The sequence below is a fragment of the Melospiza melodia genome, chromosome 3 (genome assembly GCF_035770615.1).
Source record: "Melospiza melodia melodia isolate bMelMel2 chromosome 3, bMelMel2.pri, whole genome shotgun sequence".
NCBI lineage: Eukaryota > Metazoa > Chordata > Aves > Passeriformes > Passerellidae > Melospiza > Melospiza melodia.
Window position 1 is genome coordinate 41124505 of NC_086196.1, and position 16896 is coordinate 41141400.

Sequence of the window (16896 nt, forward strand, 5' to 3'; positions counted from 1 at the left end):
GGTTAAAATAAAAGAATCAAAAACCAGAACTGATATACAGATGGATCTTCAGAAGGAATGTCTTTAAACACATTCCTAGACCTCATTATGACAATCTCGATTAGTTTACTCTTTAAATTTTTTTAGATAGTAGAAAATCTTTATTTAATTGCTTTAAGCCAGGTCTACTGTCTCTGTGCTCTGCCACAACGCTGAATTAGGTAGGCAGAGCACTCCTAATTCCTAAATTCCTAATTCCTTCAAGATGATTAAAGGGCAGCATTTGAAGGGAATCTGGGAAACACTCTCAGGTGGACCAAGTGCACTCTGGAAACCATTCTTATGGACATGGAGACCAGACACAGACCCATTGATCAGAGCTAACTTGCCTGGTCTTGGACATCCTCATCACAGAGCTCCAGCTGCATGATGCGCTCAAAGGGGCGGAAAAGTGCCTCGTTGAAGTGAAAGTGAGAAGGCTCGTTCCAGTCCATCAGCACTTCTGTGAGGATGTCATGGATGAAGGAGACAGCCTTCTGAGACACGTGTCTCTCCTTGTGACAGGCAGCCTGCAGGGAAAGGAGAAGGACTAGACTATGTCCAAGCAAAAAATTTGCTTTTAGTCAGACATTTTCAAGGGAGGTAAGCACTACAGGTTACTGAACCTTCAAAACAGCTTCATCAGTGATGTGACCAGGGACCCCGCTCTAATGAAAACAGGAGACTACTGCCCTGGAAACAGATGACTGAGACTCTGAGCTGCCTAGAGGTCCACAGATGTATGAAAGTTGGCTGACAATTAAAAACACACAGAGCTAAATATAAATAAATTAAATACTAAAACCCATAGAACAGAACTTGTGTGAAATCTTGTTTTTTGTTTGGACTGTGTCACCCTTTTTCCCTTCCAAAGGTAGCAGCTGAGCTGACTTTATATGGGAAAAGAAACCCTTCATCCTTTTATAGGAAGAATTGCAAGGATGCAGACCTTGACTGGAATATAAGCAGATGGAGCAGTCACTTAAAGCCCCTTGGGGTGGTTTCAGTTTTTTCTCCAGGCACAATTTGCGTCGTATTGCAGAAGTCCAACACCCTGCCCCTGTCCATTTCAGTCACTTACAAGCACACTCTTTGGTGGCAATATTGCAATATATGACACAGTGTATCCAACACAGAGCAGATTTGACAATGTTGAAGGTTGCTATACATTTTAAGGGCTATCAAGCCTTCTTCATCTTTCTCAGCTTTGTTGCTTTGTGTACACATTCCCATCTTTGTTCCCCATTCCTACCTCTACTAGGTGAGGAGCCACCAGGCTCCAGCAGCGCATGAGGTGGAGCAGGGGGCGGGATTTACTCCTCACAATTCTGAGCATGGCATCGCCAAGCCGGAATAAGTGAAGAGCACTTCTCCTGTCCTGGGTAGATTTTACTTCACCTACAAGAAAGTATAAGAATAAATGGAAGCTAAGCATCAGCTGCTCCTCCACTCCTAAATGTCTGAAGAAGAATTAGAAATTACTGATTAGTGATTGATAATTAATAAGCTTTAGTGGGGGCAAGAAAAAGGAAAAAAAAACCCAAAGCCAATGTAAAACACAGCCTATTCCTGTGTGGGTAAAAGGACAGGAGATGGACCCAAGTTTAAAGGTTACTAAACATACTTTAAGTGATAACTCTTTTTCCAAACATATGAAAGACAGAGGCTTGGAAAAGTCTTACAGAAAAGTTAAGCAAGGGGTTAAATAACTAATATTAAGACCCAAAGTGGTAGCTGTGAAAGGTTTTGGTGACATCTACAGGAAAGATTATAAACTGCAAATTATTTGGCTTGGATATTTAATTTTGTATTTCTTATTAAGCAAAAGATACAAAGAACAGAATATAAGAAAATGGTTTTCTGTTCCCCAGCCTCTAACACTTGCTATTTCCTATTCAAAGGGAATCTTCTATTGCTCTTACAACATTTGGAAAGACACTTCATCCTCTCATTTCAAATACACTGGTGCTTTTATCTCTAACAAAAGACGTAATCAGGGGACATATCACTTTTTAAATAAAAAACAGCACTTAATTCCTCTATCTTAATTTTAATTTCAGTATTAAAACGACAGTTGATTGACCACTACATAACATGAAAAGATGAAATCTATTGACTAAAACTAGAGTAATGAATGTTGAGGTTTGGAGACAAGCAAGATGAAGAAACCCAAAATCTTGAAGTGCCACACCTAGAAAACAACAAGTAGCACTTCAAGGAGAGAGGAAACCAACGAAATTGGAGACACAGATAAAACCAGTGTCTGTCACAGGACAAAACAAAACCTGTATGATTTATGTAACTTCTGACTGATGTGAGGTACATGCTCTACTCTGTTGGGGAAAATCAAGCAGGACAAATCCCACTGCTTTAACATTCTTCATTTGTGTGCTCTGTTCTCTATTGCCCACTTCCTGAACACATCTGAGGTTATCCTACTGTCAAGTATCAAACCTAAATCCACTCTCTTCAGTCTAGACTGACCCAAGTTTCCATACTGGTCTGGGTTCAAAAATAGAGCTGTGATTATATATTGGCATACAATTAACACCCCCCAAAGTCCAAGACTCAAATGAATGTCCCGTGATGTGTTTCAAAGCAGGTGTGGATGTGGTCTCTGTCCAAATAAAGTGCTCAACTTTTTCTGAAGACAAAAAATTGTTCCCAGAATTGTAATAAGAAAGATTAGTCCTGTAAGCAGTACAATTATATATAAAACACTCTGTACAGGATCTTCAGGTTATTTACCTGGCATTGCTAGTGAGTAATCAACTGTATCTGTGACAGAATGGAAAAGCTGGGCCTGAGAAGCCTTCTTGAGCTGGTAAAGGAAGCCTGCCAATGCCGTCAAGTTTAACTTGTCCGCAGCATCTTCAAAAAGCCTGTAGGTAAAGAACAGAATCTAACTGAAAAATTCATGAGATGCAAACTTAAATATGTATGTAAGAGGAAAACTCCTGTCTGTTTGTGGCTTCTATATGTTTGCTTTTGTGACACATTGGTTATTGGGGGCTTTTTAATTTATACAAGGCTGCAGGAAGACTTTGATCTAGAAGCTTTATTAATTGGAGGGTGGAAAGCAGGTTGCTGTGGAATCAACCAGAACCCTTTCAAGATTCACTACAGTGCTAAAACAGAAAGTCACTTTTTCCAGTTACCATAAGCCATTTATGAACCAGTAATCAAAACACCAGTTGAAACATGCCCAGTCCTCACAACACATATCATCATAGCTTCACTAACTTTAGAGTTACACCAGTGTGCTCCATCTGAAGTTACCAACCCCAACCTGAAAAATAAATTAATTCAAGCCTTAAACCTAAGGTTACCGTACCTGAATTGCTAGTTTGGAATATTTTGCTGAATTTGGATGGGGTAGAGTTAATTTTTTTTAACAAAGGCAAGTATGGGGCTATGTTTTGGCTAACAGTGACAAATACAAGCAAGAGTTATTATTTTCAGCTGCAATGAGCTCCTAGGATTTAACAGTTAAAATCTGTACACATACAGCCATAAGTGTGGTTACACTGGAGGGAAGATCCACAGAGATTACAGTGAAATTTCATATAGTGCATCCAGAAATTGACAAAAATATGATTCTCTGTTACTGCCTTTCATGAAAAACTTTTCTACAGTCCTAAGAAACAAGGTATTAAATCCTAACAAACATTTGCATTTAAGTAAAAGGGTAAAATGAAACCAGTATCATTAAAATGACAGTATTGCTATTCTCTAATCCTCAGACCCAAGCTGTACTGTAAACTTCCTAAATAAAAGATTTTTTTTTTGCCCAGAGTCAGATTTCTACAAGCAGTTTATGCAGTACTTTTGGCTCTGAATTTACACATAACACCTTCCTATGGGCAGAGATCAAGATGAAAAATATCAGTTGGATCAAAAAGGTAATTGCAAGGAAGCAAACCCAGGAATTTTTCAACTGTAACCTGGGCTGCTTAAAAAATAGCAGAAATAATATCAGTTGGCAGGCCATGATGAAAGGACATTTCAGACAGTCATTCTGTGACCATACTTGGCTCCCTTGCTCCTCTGGACACACTGGAGAAGCCTGACAAACCGTCCATGCAGCCATGGCAGAAGCGGCTGCTTTCTGACTGACACTGGTCTTGTCAATCAGTCCCTTGCTGTCAGGACAAGACACCCCTTTACTCTGCTTAACTGAATACAACATATCAATTTACATGCAAGAAAGAAATCCACCACTCTTGGATGCATTTGATTTGCTTGGCATATTCACTGCTGTGCACAGACACACTCAGCTCAGTACTTGCAGGTAGTGCAGAGATGAAAAAACCCCAGGTCTTTTAGAAACTGCTGGTTGTGACAAACACTCAGCTCTTCTGTGAAATTCAACTGAAGCAAGAGGCTGAAACGAACAAAGATTAGGCCCACTGCAGCACAGAAAGGGGCATTTTGGTACTGCTTTGGGAACAAGGATTCTGGCTGCTGACAGCAGTGCTTTTACCTGTCAGCCTGCGTGGAGAGCGTGAGAACAGCCTTGGCAGCACTGGTACCACACAGCAGACTGCCTCCACGGAAGTCAAAAGCTCTGCCCTTACTGCTGTCCTTGATGAGATCCTGGATGGAAACTGGCTGAATGACAGGGTGGCTGCTCAGGGTGGTCTCTTGCTCGGGGGTCAGTGCCTGAGGAGCCTCCCCAGGCTCAGAGTCCGGGTGCTGCCCTCCGGGCGCTTGCTGGGACTGGGTGATGGTAAGGGAGGGCTGGGCAGCACCATCACTGAAGTGGGTGTGCTCCAGCGTGCTGATGTACTCACACACCCTGGGAACACACAGGAGAAGCAAAAAATTAATAAACACCCCAAAACAACTCCTGCACTAAAACTCCAAATATAACACCCCAAAACAACTCCTCCCTGCACTAATCACAGGACATTTCCCTCAAACCACAAACAGATGCTTTCTAACTCTCAAACAACTCTCTTCTTACACATAGATAGCCTTTCTTCTTTGGCCTCCCATGTGCCTAGATAGCAAATAGTTTGGTGGAAGTGCCTAAAAAGCCCATTAAGGTTCCTGGGTCTGCCACAGTCTTCTGGTAACTTTGAAGCTTCTAAGCATTTTGTCCCTGTGTAGTGGTGGAAAACAGCACCATCTTTTCTTTTAGAGATATTGACAGTTAACTCACTTTGACACTGTTTACACAGAACATCCAGAGATTGCAAAGCCCATTTTCTCAGTCCCTTACTTTCAGGCAACATGGCCTGAATTCTGGCTATTTTGGGAAAGCTGGTGAGTACCTGAATACATGAGGCCAACAGTCCTGATTATGGCTTCCCATCTCCAGACCCACATTAAGGACTGCATCCATACACAAAACATGAGCAGTGTGCAGGCAGACTCCCTGCACTTTCCCCATCTGCTCCAGTTTCTGCTCCACTTTCTGTTTCACTGTAGCATAAAAAAAATAAATAAAATTAGCTTCTTCAGCTTTTAAACAACCACTGGTATGTATACAGGGTGATGAAATCTATAAAAGAACATGAATTTTAGGCAAAAGACCCCCAACCAAATCAGAGAAATCCATTTTTTCCTAATAAACCTAAGGTAGCTTTAAAAACTAAAATCCTTTTTGACTGAGCCTATATTCATGAAGAAAAGTATGAAAAAGTGAAAATCCATGCTACATTGACACCCTCCACCCCCAAATTCACATCCTGTTGCCCACAGAACAGTTGCAGATTGCCAGTGGTATTTCTCTTCAGAGATGGCTGACTGGATATTTATTTTTACCAAAATCTCCTTTGGTATGGAAAAAAAAATAGCATTTGTGGATTTCATATGTATTTCCATACAAAAAAAATTCACCAAAAAGCTCTTACCAAAGTAAAACTAATCTTTATTTGAACTACAACCATTTGGTTCTATTTATTTTTTCTGAGAAGCCCTGAAAAGCTTCATTTTCATGCTGCATTGGAATGGAAACAAGTTTTGAAGCTTTGCAGACTTTCACAGAGCAGATCTGTTTGCCTCTGGCCACTGCTGCTGCCTCCTCTTTGATTCAGCATAGTCTAGCCAACTCACTTCAGCCATGTCCAGCAGAGCAGTCAAAAGCTTGTTTAAGCTCAGGCCTTTTCAGTTTTGTTTTCTCTACCAAAACACCAAATTTAAGTACCAAGCAAGGTCTTTTGTGCAACACTGTCTTTTGTTATGGGCTTCTTGCCATTAGAAATTAGACATAAACAGAGAAATTTTGCGTACTTCTTCAAATAGTCACTGGAGACAAACACTGGGTTTGAAATGGTGGTACAGAGATGCAGAACTTTTTATATGCTAAAAAGGTACCATTTTTAATTCCATTTTAATCTAACATGAATCAGAAACAGTTTTAAATATCTGAAGATGACGACAAAAGATAATCAAGGATACATAAACCACACAGCGATGTGGGAGAGCGATGCAAACTCAGTTTACATTACCACGCAACACACAAAAATCCCCAAATAACTGTTTCTCTGATGCTCTCTGGTTGCACTAGCATCACAAGGTTTAAAAAGCACATTGAAAAATGCTGCTGGCTTATGCATTGTTCCACTGATATAAGTTCCATATAGAACGTAATTAGTGGGACATAATGTTAAGAACTTAGGCATGCACTGAAGACACACGTCCTATGTGCCTGCAAGCAAGTGGTGTACAGCAGAACAACAGAGGGAAATGCCACTTATGTGTGGCAAAGTGCTTTCCAGTTGCAGCTTCACAGGCAATGTAAGATGAGGTAGGTAATTCAATCATGTAGTTACCTTGAGCTATAGCATCACTGGGTTCTTGGATTTCTTTTTCTTCTTTCTCTTCTTGGACACAGGAGGCCGCAGACATTTGGGCGAGAGCAGATGCACAGTTGGCAGCAACTCCTGTAAAGCAAGAACAAAATTACTCTATGGCCAACATTTCCTCTCCAGTCCCATACAACCTCAACAAGAAGTAGGATCAAGAAAAGTTGGCTAGATATGCTTATACTGTAGGGCACTCTACGCGTATTGCAACCATCCATGTTCCTATTCAAAAGTGGAGCAGGATGCCGCATTTCCTTCTCCCAAATTCCTTCAAGGGAATTTACCATCCCATTCTATGAATCTGCCATGACATCCCCCATGCAGCCTTACCTAGAGCACAGCTCAGCCGGGCTGCCCTCCTTAGTCCATCCAGGCTCACGCAGATGGAGTCCTTCTCCTTCTGGTTCTGCTCTTTGGCTCCTTCTGCTCCCAAGATGAAGGCCAGCCCCTTGGAGCTGCCTGCCATGCGGCCAGTCAGCGGGGTGGACAAAGTATCAATCAGGTTCTTCCAACAGCCAATTAAAATGTATCGGGCAAAAGCAATTCCTAAAGTGGAAAAAACATTAATACTATTACTACAAGAAAATGGCAAAACGGAAGCTTTATCATTAGTGGTAAAAAGCCAAGTCACATTTGTCCCCTGCAGGCTGAACTGCCAATTCATATGTACCATGTACTGATATACTTTCTTTTTAAAATGTTATTCTACACTATTTATCTGCATATGCTTTTGGTACATAACAACCCACTGCTGGATAACACACTTGTACTTTTATTACAGTCTTAGTACCTGCAACAACAGAATCATCTGTCTTCCGGTTCTGGGAAAGAGGAGATTGAGCTGAAGCAGATGCCATCAATTGGCCGCCGATTGCACTGCTGCCCAAGCCGTCAATGTCTGCCAGAATATTAAAAAACATCAGATTACTGTTTGCCACACAGATGGCATGAGGAAAGCACGTCTTACTGGCTCTGTGCTCCACTAAGTATTAGCATTCCTGACTTCTCAGGTGTGATTTTTTTGTTACTCTTTTTGGCAGCCTTCTAAAGCCTTGGTATAAACATGAACTGTGGCACCTTAGGCTTTGCCAAGTATAAGCAATGTTTTGTTGAACAGGGGAGACGTCCCACTCTCACAAGCTGCTCTACCCCCTCTTCAAGTACACAATGAACAGAACTTCCAGTAGAGATTTCAAGGTATTACAGTTCAGAACTTACCACACACTTAAATCTCTGCATTTCTTAGTATAATATTTCAAATCTTGCTAAGTCCTGTATTTAGATGTTTTCAGACCTCAGTCTGAGTCCTCAAGATGCACTGGGATCCTATTTCCTAAATGTGATTTTTAGTAGATCTGTGTATGCTCAATCTCAACAAAAGAAATACAACCCTTTCTCCAACACAACTAAAGTGTCATTTCTCACACAGAATTTAATGTTAGGGACACCAGGTTGATTTCCTTTCTAACAAGCCCCATCTCCACATCTGTGTAGCATTTTTTCCACGTGTTTCTTCCCTCTTACCAGCTCAGTAGTTAAAAGCAACACTAAGCTCAATATAACAAGCAAAAAACTTTCAGAACAGTGGCCTTTGATCACCACTTATTGGCTCAGCTGAAGCCATTGTTTTCACTGCATACACTATTTTAATTACAGACACATTAAAGCAGACAGTGAATTTTATATCAATACAGTATCATACCCATCCTGCTGTCTTTCAACTGATACAATTTGATTTTTCCCCTCAAATGAAACTAAAGATTGTTTCTAAGCACTTGTGCTCCAGGCTTTCAGCTTCTCTCTAGTGCCATTTGGCATATCCCTGGCATAGCTCAAGCCTAAACCAAGGGGAGTCTAATCTGCGGAAGGCTTCCAGGATCAGATGCCACTATTTATATTTGTACTTCACTGCAGGCATACTGAAATGGCTTTGCTGTGACATCAAGAAAACAGCTAATCATTAACAAGTATCAACTCTACCAGAATTGAAGGTAACAGAAATAAGAGATGTTTTGGTTCAGTGAAAAAAACTACTCTCCCTGTCTCCCAGCGACAGTTTTGAATTTTTTTTAAACCTATACTTCAGAACCACTCTGATGAGCCAAATCAAGCACTTAAATACCTGCCACAGCTAGGTCTGGATCCTTCTCAATTGATAAATCCACAAACACCACATATTGCATGATGACATGCTGTTCTGTATGTAATGCAATAAAGCAGTGTTGTAGCTTGTCATTGTAGCTTGTTTTAGACACATTTGGAAGTTAGTCTTGCCACCATAATATTGTACTGACCTGTCAGCATGCTGATAAGTGGAAGGCTGTGCTCCTCAGGGCTTCCCCAGTATCCAGCTTCCCCTAGCATGTTCCTTTCTAGTACCTGGTGGTACAGTTCTTCAACCCATGCCTGGGAAAATACCATCAACACTCCACTGGACTGGACCTGCTTCATGAACTCCTTCTGCAGAGACCCATAAAAGCCAAATGTAAGACAACAATGTAAGCCCTACAGCATCAGCCTCCAGATCTACTTCTGAGTAAGGGATTTCAGAAGTAGAAATTAATTTATAAAATAATTAACTGATGACTGCAATCTTAGAATTGTTAAGATTGGAAAATATCTTTAAGATCATCAAGTCCAACTGGCAGCACAGCACCATCACCACATTCACCATTAAACCATGCCCTGAAGTGCCATATCCACATGTTTTTGAATGCTTCCAGGGGCAGTTTGTTCTTCTTCCTTACAAACCCGTCCATGAAAAGAAATTTCCTGGTATCTAATCTAAACCTTCCCTGGCACAACTTGGGATCATTTCCTCTAGTCCTGTCACTTGTTACCTGGGAGAAGAGTTCTACCCTCACCTCACAACACCCTCCTTCAGGGAGTTGTAGACAATGAGAAGCTCTCCTCTGAACCTCCTTTCCTCCAGGCTAAATAAAGTGGCAGCTCCCTCAGCCACTCCTCATAGGATGTGGTCTCTAGACCCTTGACCAGCTTTGTTGCCCTTCTCTGGACTCTCTCCAGGACCTCAATGTCCTTCTTGTACTGGGAGTCCAAGACTGAACACAGGAATTGAGGTGCAGCCTCACCAGTAGAAGGACAATCCCTGCCCTTGTCCTGCTGGCCACACTATTCCTGATAACAGGCCCAGGATGCCACTGGCCTTCTTGGTCACCTGAGCCCACACTGGCTCACGTTCAGTTGGCTCATAAACACTCCCAGGTCTTTTTCCCCCAGGCAGCTTCCCAGCCACTCTGCCCCAGCCTGTAGTGCCACACTGGGTTCTTGTGACCCAAGGGAAGGATCTGACACTTTACCTCATTGACTCTCATACAAGTCGCCAAGCCCCATCAGCCCAGCCTGTCCAGATCCTTCTGTGTCTGTCTCTGACATGAACATCAGCAGCTCTCCCCTCTCCTACTGCAGTTAATGCAAGATGCAAATCAGAATGACAGTTTTTGCACAGTGACAATGGGACATGCTGATCTCTCACTATTTCCACGAGGTGGGAGTAGGATCTCAAGTCCAATTAAAAGAAGTTGTAGCACCTAATGAGGCCTGCCCAACAACTGGGCCTTCCTGCATTGAACAGTCATCACAGATGAACTGGTCTCCAATTACTTGTCAGAATGATCTCTAAGAATACTTTGGTCATGCTCTGGCCTGTTGTGTACACTGAATCCTCTAGAGAATGTCATGAATCACAGATCTGCACCTGATCTGCTGCAGAACACACCAGAACTAAGGATGATGTTAAACTCCATTTGGTTTAGAGATTTATATAGATTATAAATTCCCATACACTGGAAGTTCAGCAATAATTATACATTTTGACACCTTTTTTATTTTTTACATATATTTCATATATAAACTAATTTTTTTTTGGTTTGTCAGAAAACTGAAAAAATGTCTCTTGGGCAACTATGTTGAAAAACATGGATCCATGTTTTCAAAGCTAGGAGGAAGCAAGAAGTGCAGGAATTCCAGGTGTAACAAAAATTGTAATTTCACATTACTAAGACCTACTTATTTTTTACTTTAACTTCTCATGTCTTCATCTACAGAAATTCAAATTAAGTATTCGGCAAAAAAAACCAGTTGCAAGATAAACATATGTTCATGCACATTGTCAAGAGACAATACTTGCCATATCACATGATGCTAATCTATTCTGAAAATAGCTTAACCATCAAAATGACAGCGACCTTAATGACAATCAGTAAGCAGCATTCCTTCCCACCAAATCACAGAGTAATTCAGATGCACGACACTTATCATGCAAGATTCATAAGCAGCTTGGAGAAAGCTTCATTTGCAATTACTATTTCTCCACTTAGCAAGCAGCCTGAAGGTTTTATGTGTGGGCTGGTTTATGGGAAAGGAAGCAAAATAAATTTTCATTTTTTAAAAACAATGATCCCATATTCCCCAACTCACCAGCAACACGGGGGCTTGGGCAGGCTTCTTCCTGTAGTAATCTGAGTTTGCCAATTTTAGGTTGAGCAGCAAAGTGTAATGTGATACCACGTAGAGACTGTCTGCATTCATCAGAGTCTGGAAGTTGAAATTTAGGTTTCCCTCAAATCCTGGTGAGTGCATCATACCTAACAAAAACACCATGTGAGCTCTCATATTGTACACAGATTTTTCCTGGAAAAAATATCAGAAACTATCCCTAGCATTTTGGCAGCAACAGATTGCTAGAATAGTTAATGAACCATCAGTAGAAATTGCTCTACTAAACATACTAGAGTAGGGAATAGAAAAATAAGTAGTTCATCTAGAATGCAAGACAAACTGAACACTCCAGTCACAGTCCAGCAAAACAACGTGCTAAATTTGAAATAAGCAAGGAGCACCAGCATTTACTGGGATGACTGTCATGTAAAAAGCAAAGGGCAGGATACATCTGCAATGCTAACTGGAAAAGTGAGGTGGAAAGAAGCAGACCCAAAGCCTCTGTACTTAAATGAAAATACACTGCACCAAATGGTGCTAATGAGATTAACAGCCCTTTTAGCCCCTCAGTAAACCCATTCTAGTAAAATAATTTGCTGGATGGGTACTGGAGTGCTCCACACCTTACAAGATCAGTCTGTAATCATCATTCTCTCCATGGCCTACAGGTATGTGGACAAATATCTGGGGCCAAGCTGGCTGGAACTAGTTACAACTCCAAGCCCTATTTATTTCATACAAGGCCTACTTTCTAAATGGCTGAGCACTTGCACTTCTGTCAGACCCAGAAACCACCAGAAAAGACTCACTAGTCCTGAAAACACTATTTGTATGAAGCCTACAACCATGCTCAATGGCACAATCCCTTCTTCCCATGGATGTCAAATCACTGACCTACTGGTAGAAAAATAACAATCAAGTATGAGCAACACCTAATTGAATCCCCATGATCTGTAGTCTGAACCATGAAAAAACCAGAAATACCAGATCCACCCACATAACTCACAGTATTTCATGGTTTTCACATCAACTGTGAAATCCATTCATATAATGTCAATTAGGGAATATTAAGAAGTCAGCTTTACCCTACAGGAATGTTTGAAATGGAACAAAAACCAGCTTCCAAGGTTAGTTACATGATGAAGCAAAGCTGCGTCATTTGCGAACGGCTGCAGTGGTTTACTGTGAATATATTCCTCCCACCATAAAGCTCATACCTCTTCTTAGACAAAATACAACAAACCATTAACAGTAAAAAAAAAAAAAATCCACACACAGAAAAGAAGCAAATGTTTTTCTTGCCTCGTGAGGGTTTGAAAGCTCTGTGCTGCTGCCTTCTCGGACTTTCCACTGTCGTCACTTTGGGGGCGTGGATAAGGTGAGTAACTGTTTGAGGGTGGATTTAGAAAGAGAGTAACTGTTCCAGGGAGGGTCTAAAAAATGAATATCTGTTCAAGGGAGCAACCTTTGTGGAAGAAGGGTGATAGGGCTGGCCACAAACCACACCCACACAGGCTGGCATTGCTTGGGGTAGATTTCTCATGGTGAATGTCAACAGAATGTCAACTTTACCTAGTACCAAAACTGCAATCATGTCCTTGAAAGTACCCTGCCAGTAGTTCTAGTGATTTCTTCATCACTGAAAACAAAGATGCATCTTAACACTCTGTCAGATGGAGGATCATGATATTGATGTAGATATCTCATCTCCCACTGGCTTTTTGTCTTATCTCTCTTAAATATGTACCTAGGGGACTAGAATCTGCTAGAGTAATAAAAACCTCAAGGCAGAGGCGTATGTAAAAGTAAAAAAAAAACCAAAAAACCAAAAAACCAAAAAACCCCAACAACAAAAAATCCCAACCAAACAAAAAAGCCTACTTTATTTTGCATCAAAATGTTTAAAAAAATGTGCAACCTCCTATACAAGATTACAATTAAAAAGGAAGGTGTAGAAGTGCACAGAAAAGTCAATAATCTGCTGAGGGTATGTATTTGAGCACTAAAAAGTGTTGGGGAAAAATATGTTCCTTAACTTCCTCTAAAATATGGGAAAACAAACAACTGCATTTGTGAGATGCTGAGATCACAGAAACAGAAGATAAGATTATACCTACCAGCATAAAAACCTTCTCTCTAAAAAGTATGGAATCAAAACTAACTTACTCCTAAGTTTAGAGTTAACCAACTTAATTGCAAATTTTAATTTCACTACAACTCTGTTTAGCTGACTACATCTTTTTCATGCTTATCTCATCAGTGCCTTAAATTCCTACCTCCATTCATTGCCTTTCAATCCTATGAAAACATGCTAATTTTGAAATGCTATCTATATAAGGACCTGGCTTGAAGGAAAAAATACTGAATTGTATTATTCTTCCAAAGTTTAAGAAAAACTGAGAAATGAAACAAAGCAGTTAAATAAGGTCTCCCAGAAACACAAAAATACTGCTTCTGTACTGACTGGTCTCAGAATTGCATCTATGTCTTTTCACAACTCAAATCTTAACCAACTCTCAAATTTCTCCATGTATTTTTCAAGAATTCTACACGAATAAATGTTGTATATCTTGAATGGGATCAATCCCTCTAGCTTCATCATCTAATCAGTGCCTTGACCAGCTGGTGCTAATCAAGGACTCCTAAAGTAATGGCCTACACATTGTTCAGAGAGGCAGATCAAACTGGTGTCTCAGAAGCTCTCCAGGGGATTTCTCACCCCCTGACATTTGATTCAAATTTCCTAAGTCTCTCTCTCTACAGGTTTTCAAACTCATGGCTCTCTCACCTACACAGGAGCACAAGTTCTCACCTCGGGAGGACTGATAGACATTTGCTTAAGATCTGAGGTCCAAGTTAAGGGACTGTTTCAGCTGGAATGAGTCTCATTCCAGGTGTCCAACTGAAACAGGAATTTCCCAGATCTTATGAAAGCATAAAAGTACAACCCTGCAACAGCCACAACTTCATGAAAACTCCAGGATACCTCTTCCAGGCTGTCTTAATAGAGTGACTTGCAACTCCATTCTTCCACGATTCCTTACTGAATGGTGTCTTTTACAAGTACTTCACAAAATCCATCTGGAAACGTGGTGTACATTTTTAAAGTACAGATTTAGCCACACGGTGGCTTTATTAGAAAAGTGAATGGTCTCTCTCAATAATCTAAGTCCAAGACTAGGTATCTTTTTTAAGATATACAAACCACAAACAATGGATTTAATGCAAAAATTGAGTTATATTCTTCCACTTTTCTCACTGTATTACTCATACTGAATGCCAAGAAAAGCTATGCTTAGCCTTAAAATCTAGAATTCTCCTAGGTCCACATCTTCTAAAGCTTTAAAAGCACTCTATAAAGACTTTACAGACAAAAGGGAAAAGAAGTGGCATACTCATTCATGCACAAGGAAACAGGTGCACAAAATATGAACTAGAGGTCTAGCACTGGTCTTTCATCATAACCTCAAGATTACTATTTTCCAGGAAAAAAGAAATACCTGTGACAGAAAGGGTGCTCTTGAACCCCTCAATTAGGAAAGTAGTGCACATTAGTGCCCCTTTTAAGGTATTTCCTTTCTGTGATATAAAATAGCCAATGTTTCTTAAGAATACCATTTATGATCTTCCTGAGTTAAGGTTTACTTGGGTAGCATTTAAACAGGATATCAAGAATATCATCTTATTCACCCAGCTTCATATCTAAATTATGCTGTACGATGATGGGAAGAATCCTCCCTTCTGACTCTACATGAGTTTAATGTGTGTGAGAGAGCATAAATGAATGAAGCAATGATTAGGAGACGAGCAATAGGAAAGGCAAATGCAGTAAAGTAAGTTAAATAAATAGACATATATTTTAGCAAACATTTTCATTTTGGCCACTGTCAGGAAAGCAAAATCCTTCTAAAAATATATATTTACACACATTTTAAATATGCTATCAACAGGACAAACTAGACTTTGCATGACTTTTTTTGTTTGTTTGACAGGTCGAGATCCCAACTGTTCTAATCATTAAAGAACAGAAGATAGGCAGATCTTAATTTTTGTCTAGGTCTGGGCTTTGAGCTTTGCACTTCCTGTCATATTAGACAGCAACATTATGAAAAACAAAAGAGTGAAGACAAATTCCCCTCTTTCTCTATCCTTTCTAGAGCTTACTGCTGCAGAATTGTTACTACCCTCTTTGTGAGGCTGGCATTATTAATAATAACAGTGCAGTGATGTACCAAGCTACTTATATGTCATTGCAAACAGTGATGGGATGTCCCATACCTCTCTCACGCTAAGGTGCAACCCCGACCTCTCTTTAGTGACACCATGCGCAAAGCTTCTCAACAGAGCTTCACAAACCTCCAAAGAGGTATCTTGCTACAACAAACTCCATTTCTTTATTGATTCAGGACATAATCCAGAGCCTGTTAAGAGTCAATGGATTTACCTCCCTTTGGATCACTGCCTGCATACTAAATTTGCTTTGCCTTCAATGAAGTATGTTCCTGTGAAGGAATGTATGGTGTAAAGCCCAAACCTCCTCATTCTGGGTATGTTCTCTGAAGATGAAATCCTACAAGGGAATCTGTGTACAGTGCGGTCAGAGTGTGCATGCTGGTTAGACAGTAAATATTTGCTTGCAAACCTGAGCAGAATGTTGAAGAGAAGCTCTGCAGTGCTCCATCCACTTCTTCTATGCCGGGAAGAGCTATAAGCCTAGGAAGAAGTGCTTCAAGTGACTGGATGAAGAGCCGTGCACTGTGCTGGTCTGCTTCTTGGCTCTTCAGCAGCTTCAGAGAGAGAGCAGCAGTGCGTAAGGACCTGTGACCCGGGCAATCCCGTGGGGTCTGCTCCTCATCAGCCAGGGAACAATTGTCAGAGCCTATGTCTGAGACATCAGACCTGCCCGAATCCTTTTCTGCTGCCATGGAATACTGGTCACACGAATCAAACTCAGTCCTAGAAAGGTCCTGGTCATCTACACTGAAGTTACTTTCACTGTATCTGGATCCATAGGACCGGGTCTTGCAATCAACTGATAAAAAGTTAGTTATATCTGGATAGACTATGGTGTGGCTTCTTTGAACAACATCTGGCTGGTCAATGGTTTCTGACTCTGGTTCTCTATAATGAATCTCTTTGCTTTCATGTCCAGCTGGAGATGGCAGGGAGTTTTTTGGATTTTCTGGATTATCCTCTGGAGTTGTTTGTCCCATATCCCCTTCCAAAGTAGTCTGACCAGTGTCTGTGGTAACGCTAATGCTGATATCAGGACTCTTCTCATTTCCTGATTCCCAGGCAGGGTTCTCTGAGGACAGGATGCGTCTCTGCCACCTGAAGTCAGCATCATTGATCTCCATGGAGTCCCTGCTTGTCTCGGTCCCATCCTTCAATTCTTCCAAGCGCTGGAGCAGCAGCTGGATCTGCTCTTCACTAAGACCCCTCCCTTGGCTCAGCTCATCCAATGCTCCAAGCAGGGCAAAGACGCAGGACACTGAAGCATAGCACGCTTCAATACCGCCTTTGATGCACGCTTCCGTCATCCCATCCATGATACTACAATCAACACAGAGATTATTTAAGTGATGAATGCAACATGCATGGTGAG

The 16896-nt window shown here is 40.9% G+C and overlaps 1 protein-coding gene across 6 annotated transcripts in view; it reads right to left on the reverse strand.

Annotated features, from left to right (window-relative positions):
* ARFGEF3 (ARFGEF family member 3) overlaps positions 1 to 16896 on the reverse strand; it is a 95858-nt gene that overhangs the window by 34267 nt on the left and 44695 nt on the right. For 4 of the 6 annotated variants that reach the window (XM_063151458.1, XM_063151456.1, XM_063151461.1 and 1 more), the window contains 12 exons: positions 15934 to 16844; positions 12594 to 12677; positions 11271 to 11437; positions 9125 to 9290; positions 7621 to 7728; positions 7161 to 7376; positions 6798 to 6908; positions 5295 to 5445; positions 4502 to 4816; positions 2767 to 2900; positions 1271 to 1416; positions 369 to 548 (listed from right to left, as the gene is read on the reverse strand). In XM_063151458.1, coding sequence (XP_063007528.1) covers positions 369 to 548; positions 1271 to 1416; positions 2767 to 2900; positions 4502 to 4816; positions 5295 to 5445; positions 6798 to 6908; positions 7161 to 7376; positions 7621 to 7728; positions 9125 to 9290; positions 11271 to 11437; positions 12594 to 12677; positions 15934 to 16844 — 2689 coding nt within the window. The remainder of the gene's footprint in view (positions 1 to 368; positions 549 to 1270; positions 1417 to 2766; positions 2901 to 4501; positions 4817 to 5294; positions 5446 to 6797; positions 6909 to 7160; positions 7377 to 7620; positions 7729 to 9124; positions 9291 to 11270; positions 11438 to 12593; positions 12678 to 15933; positions 16845 to 16896) is intronic. The other 2 variants (XM_063151460.1, XM_063151457.1) reach the window with 1 other exon arrangement.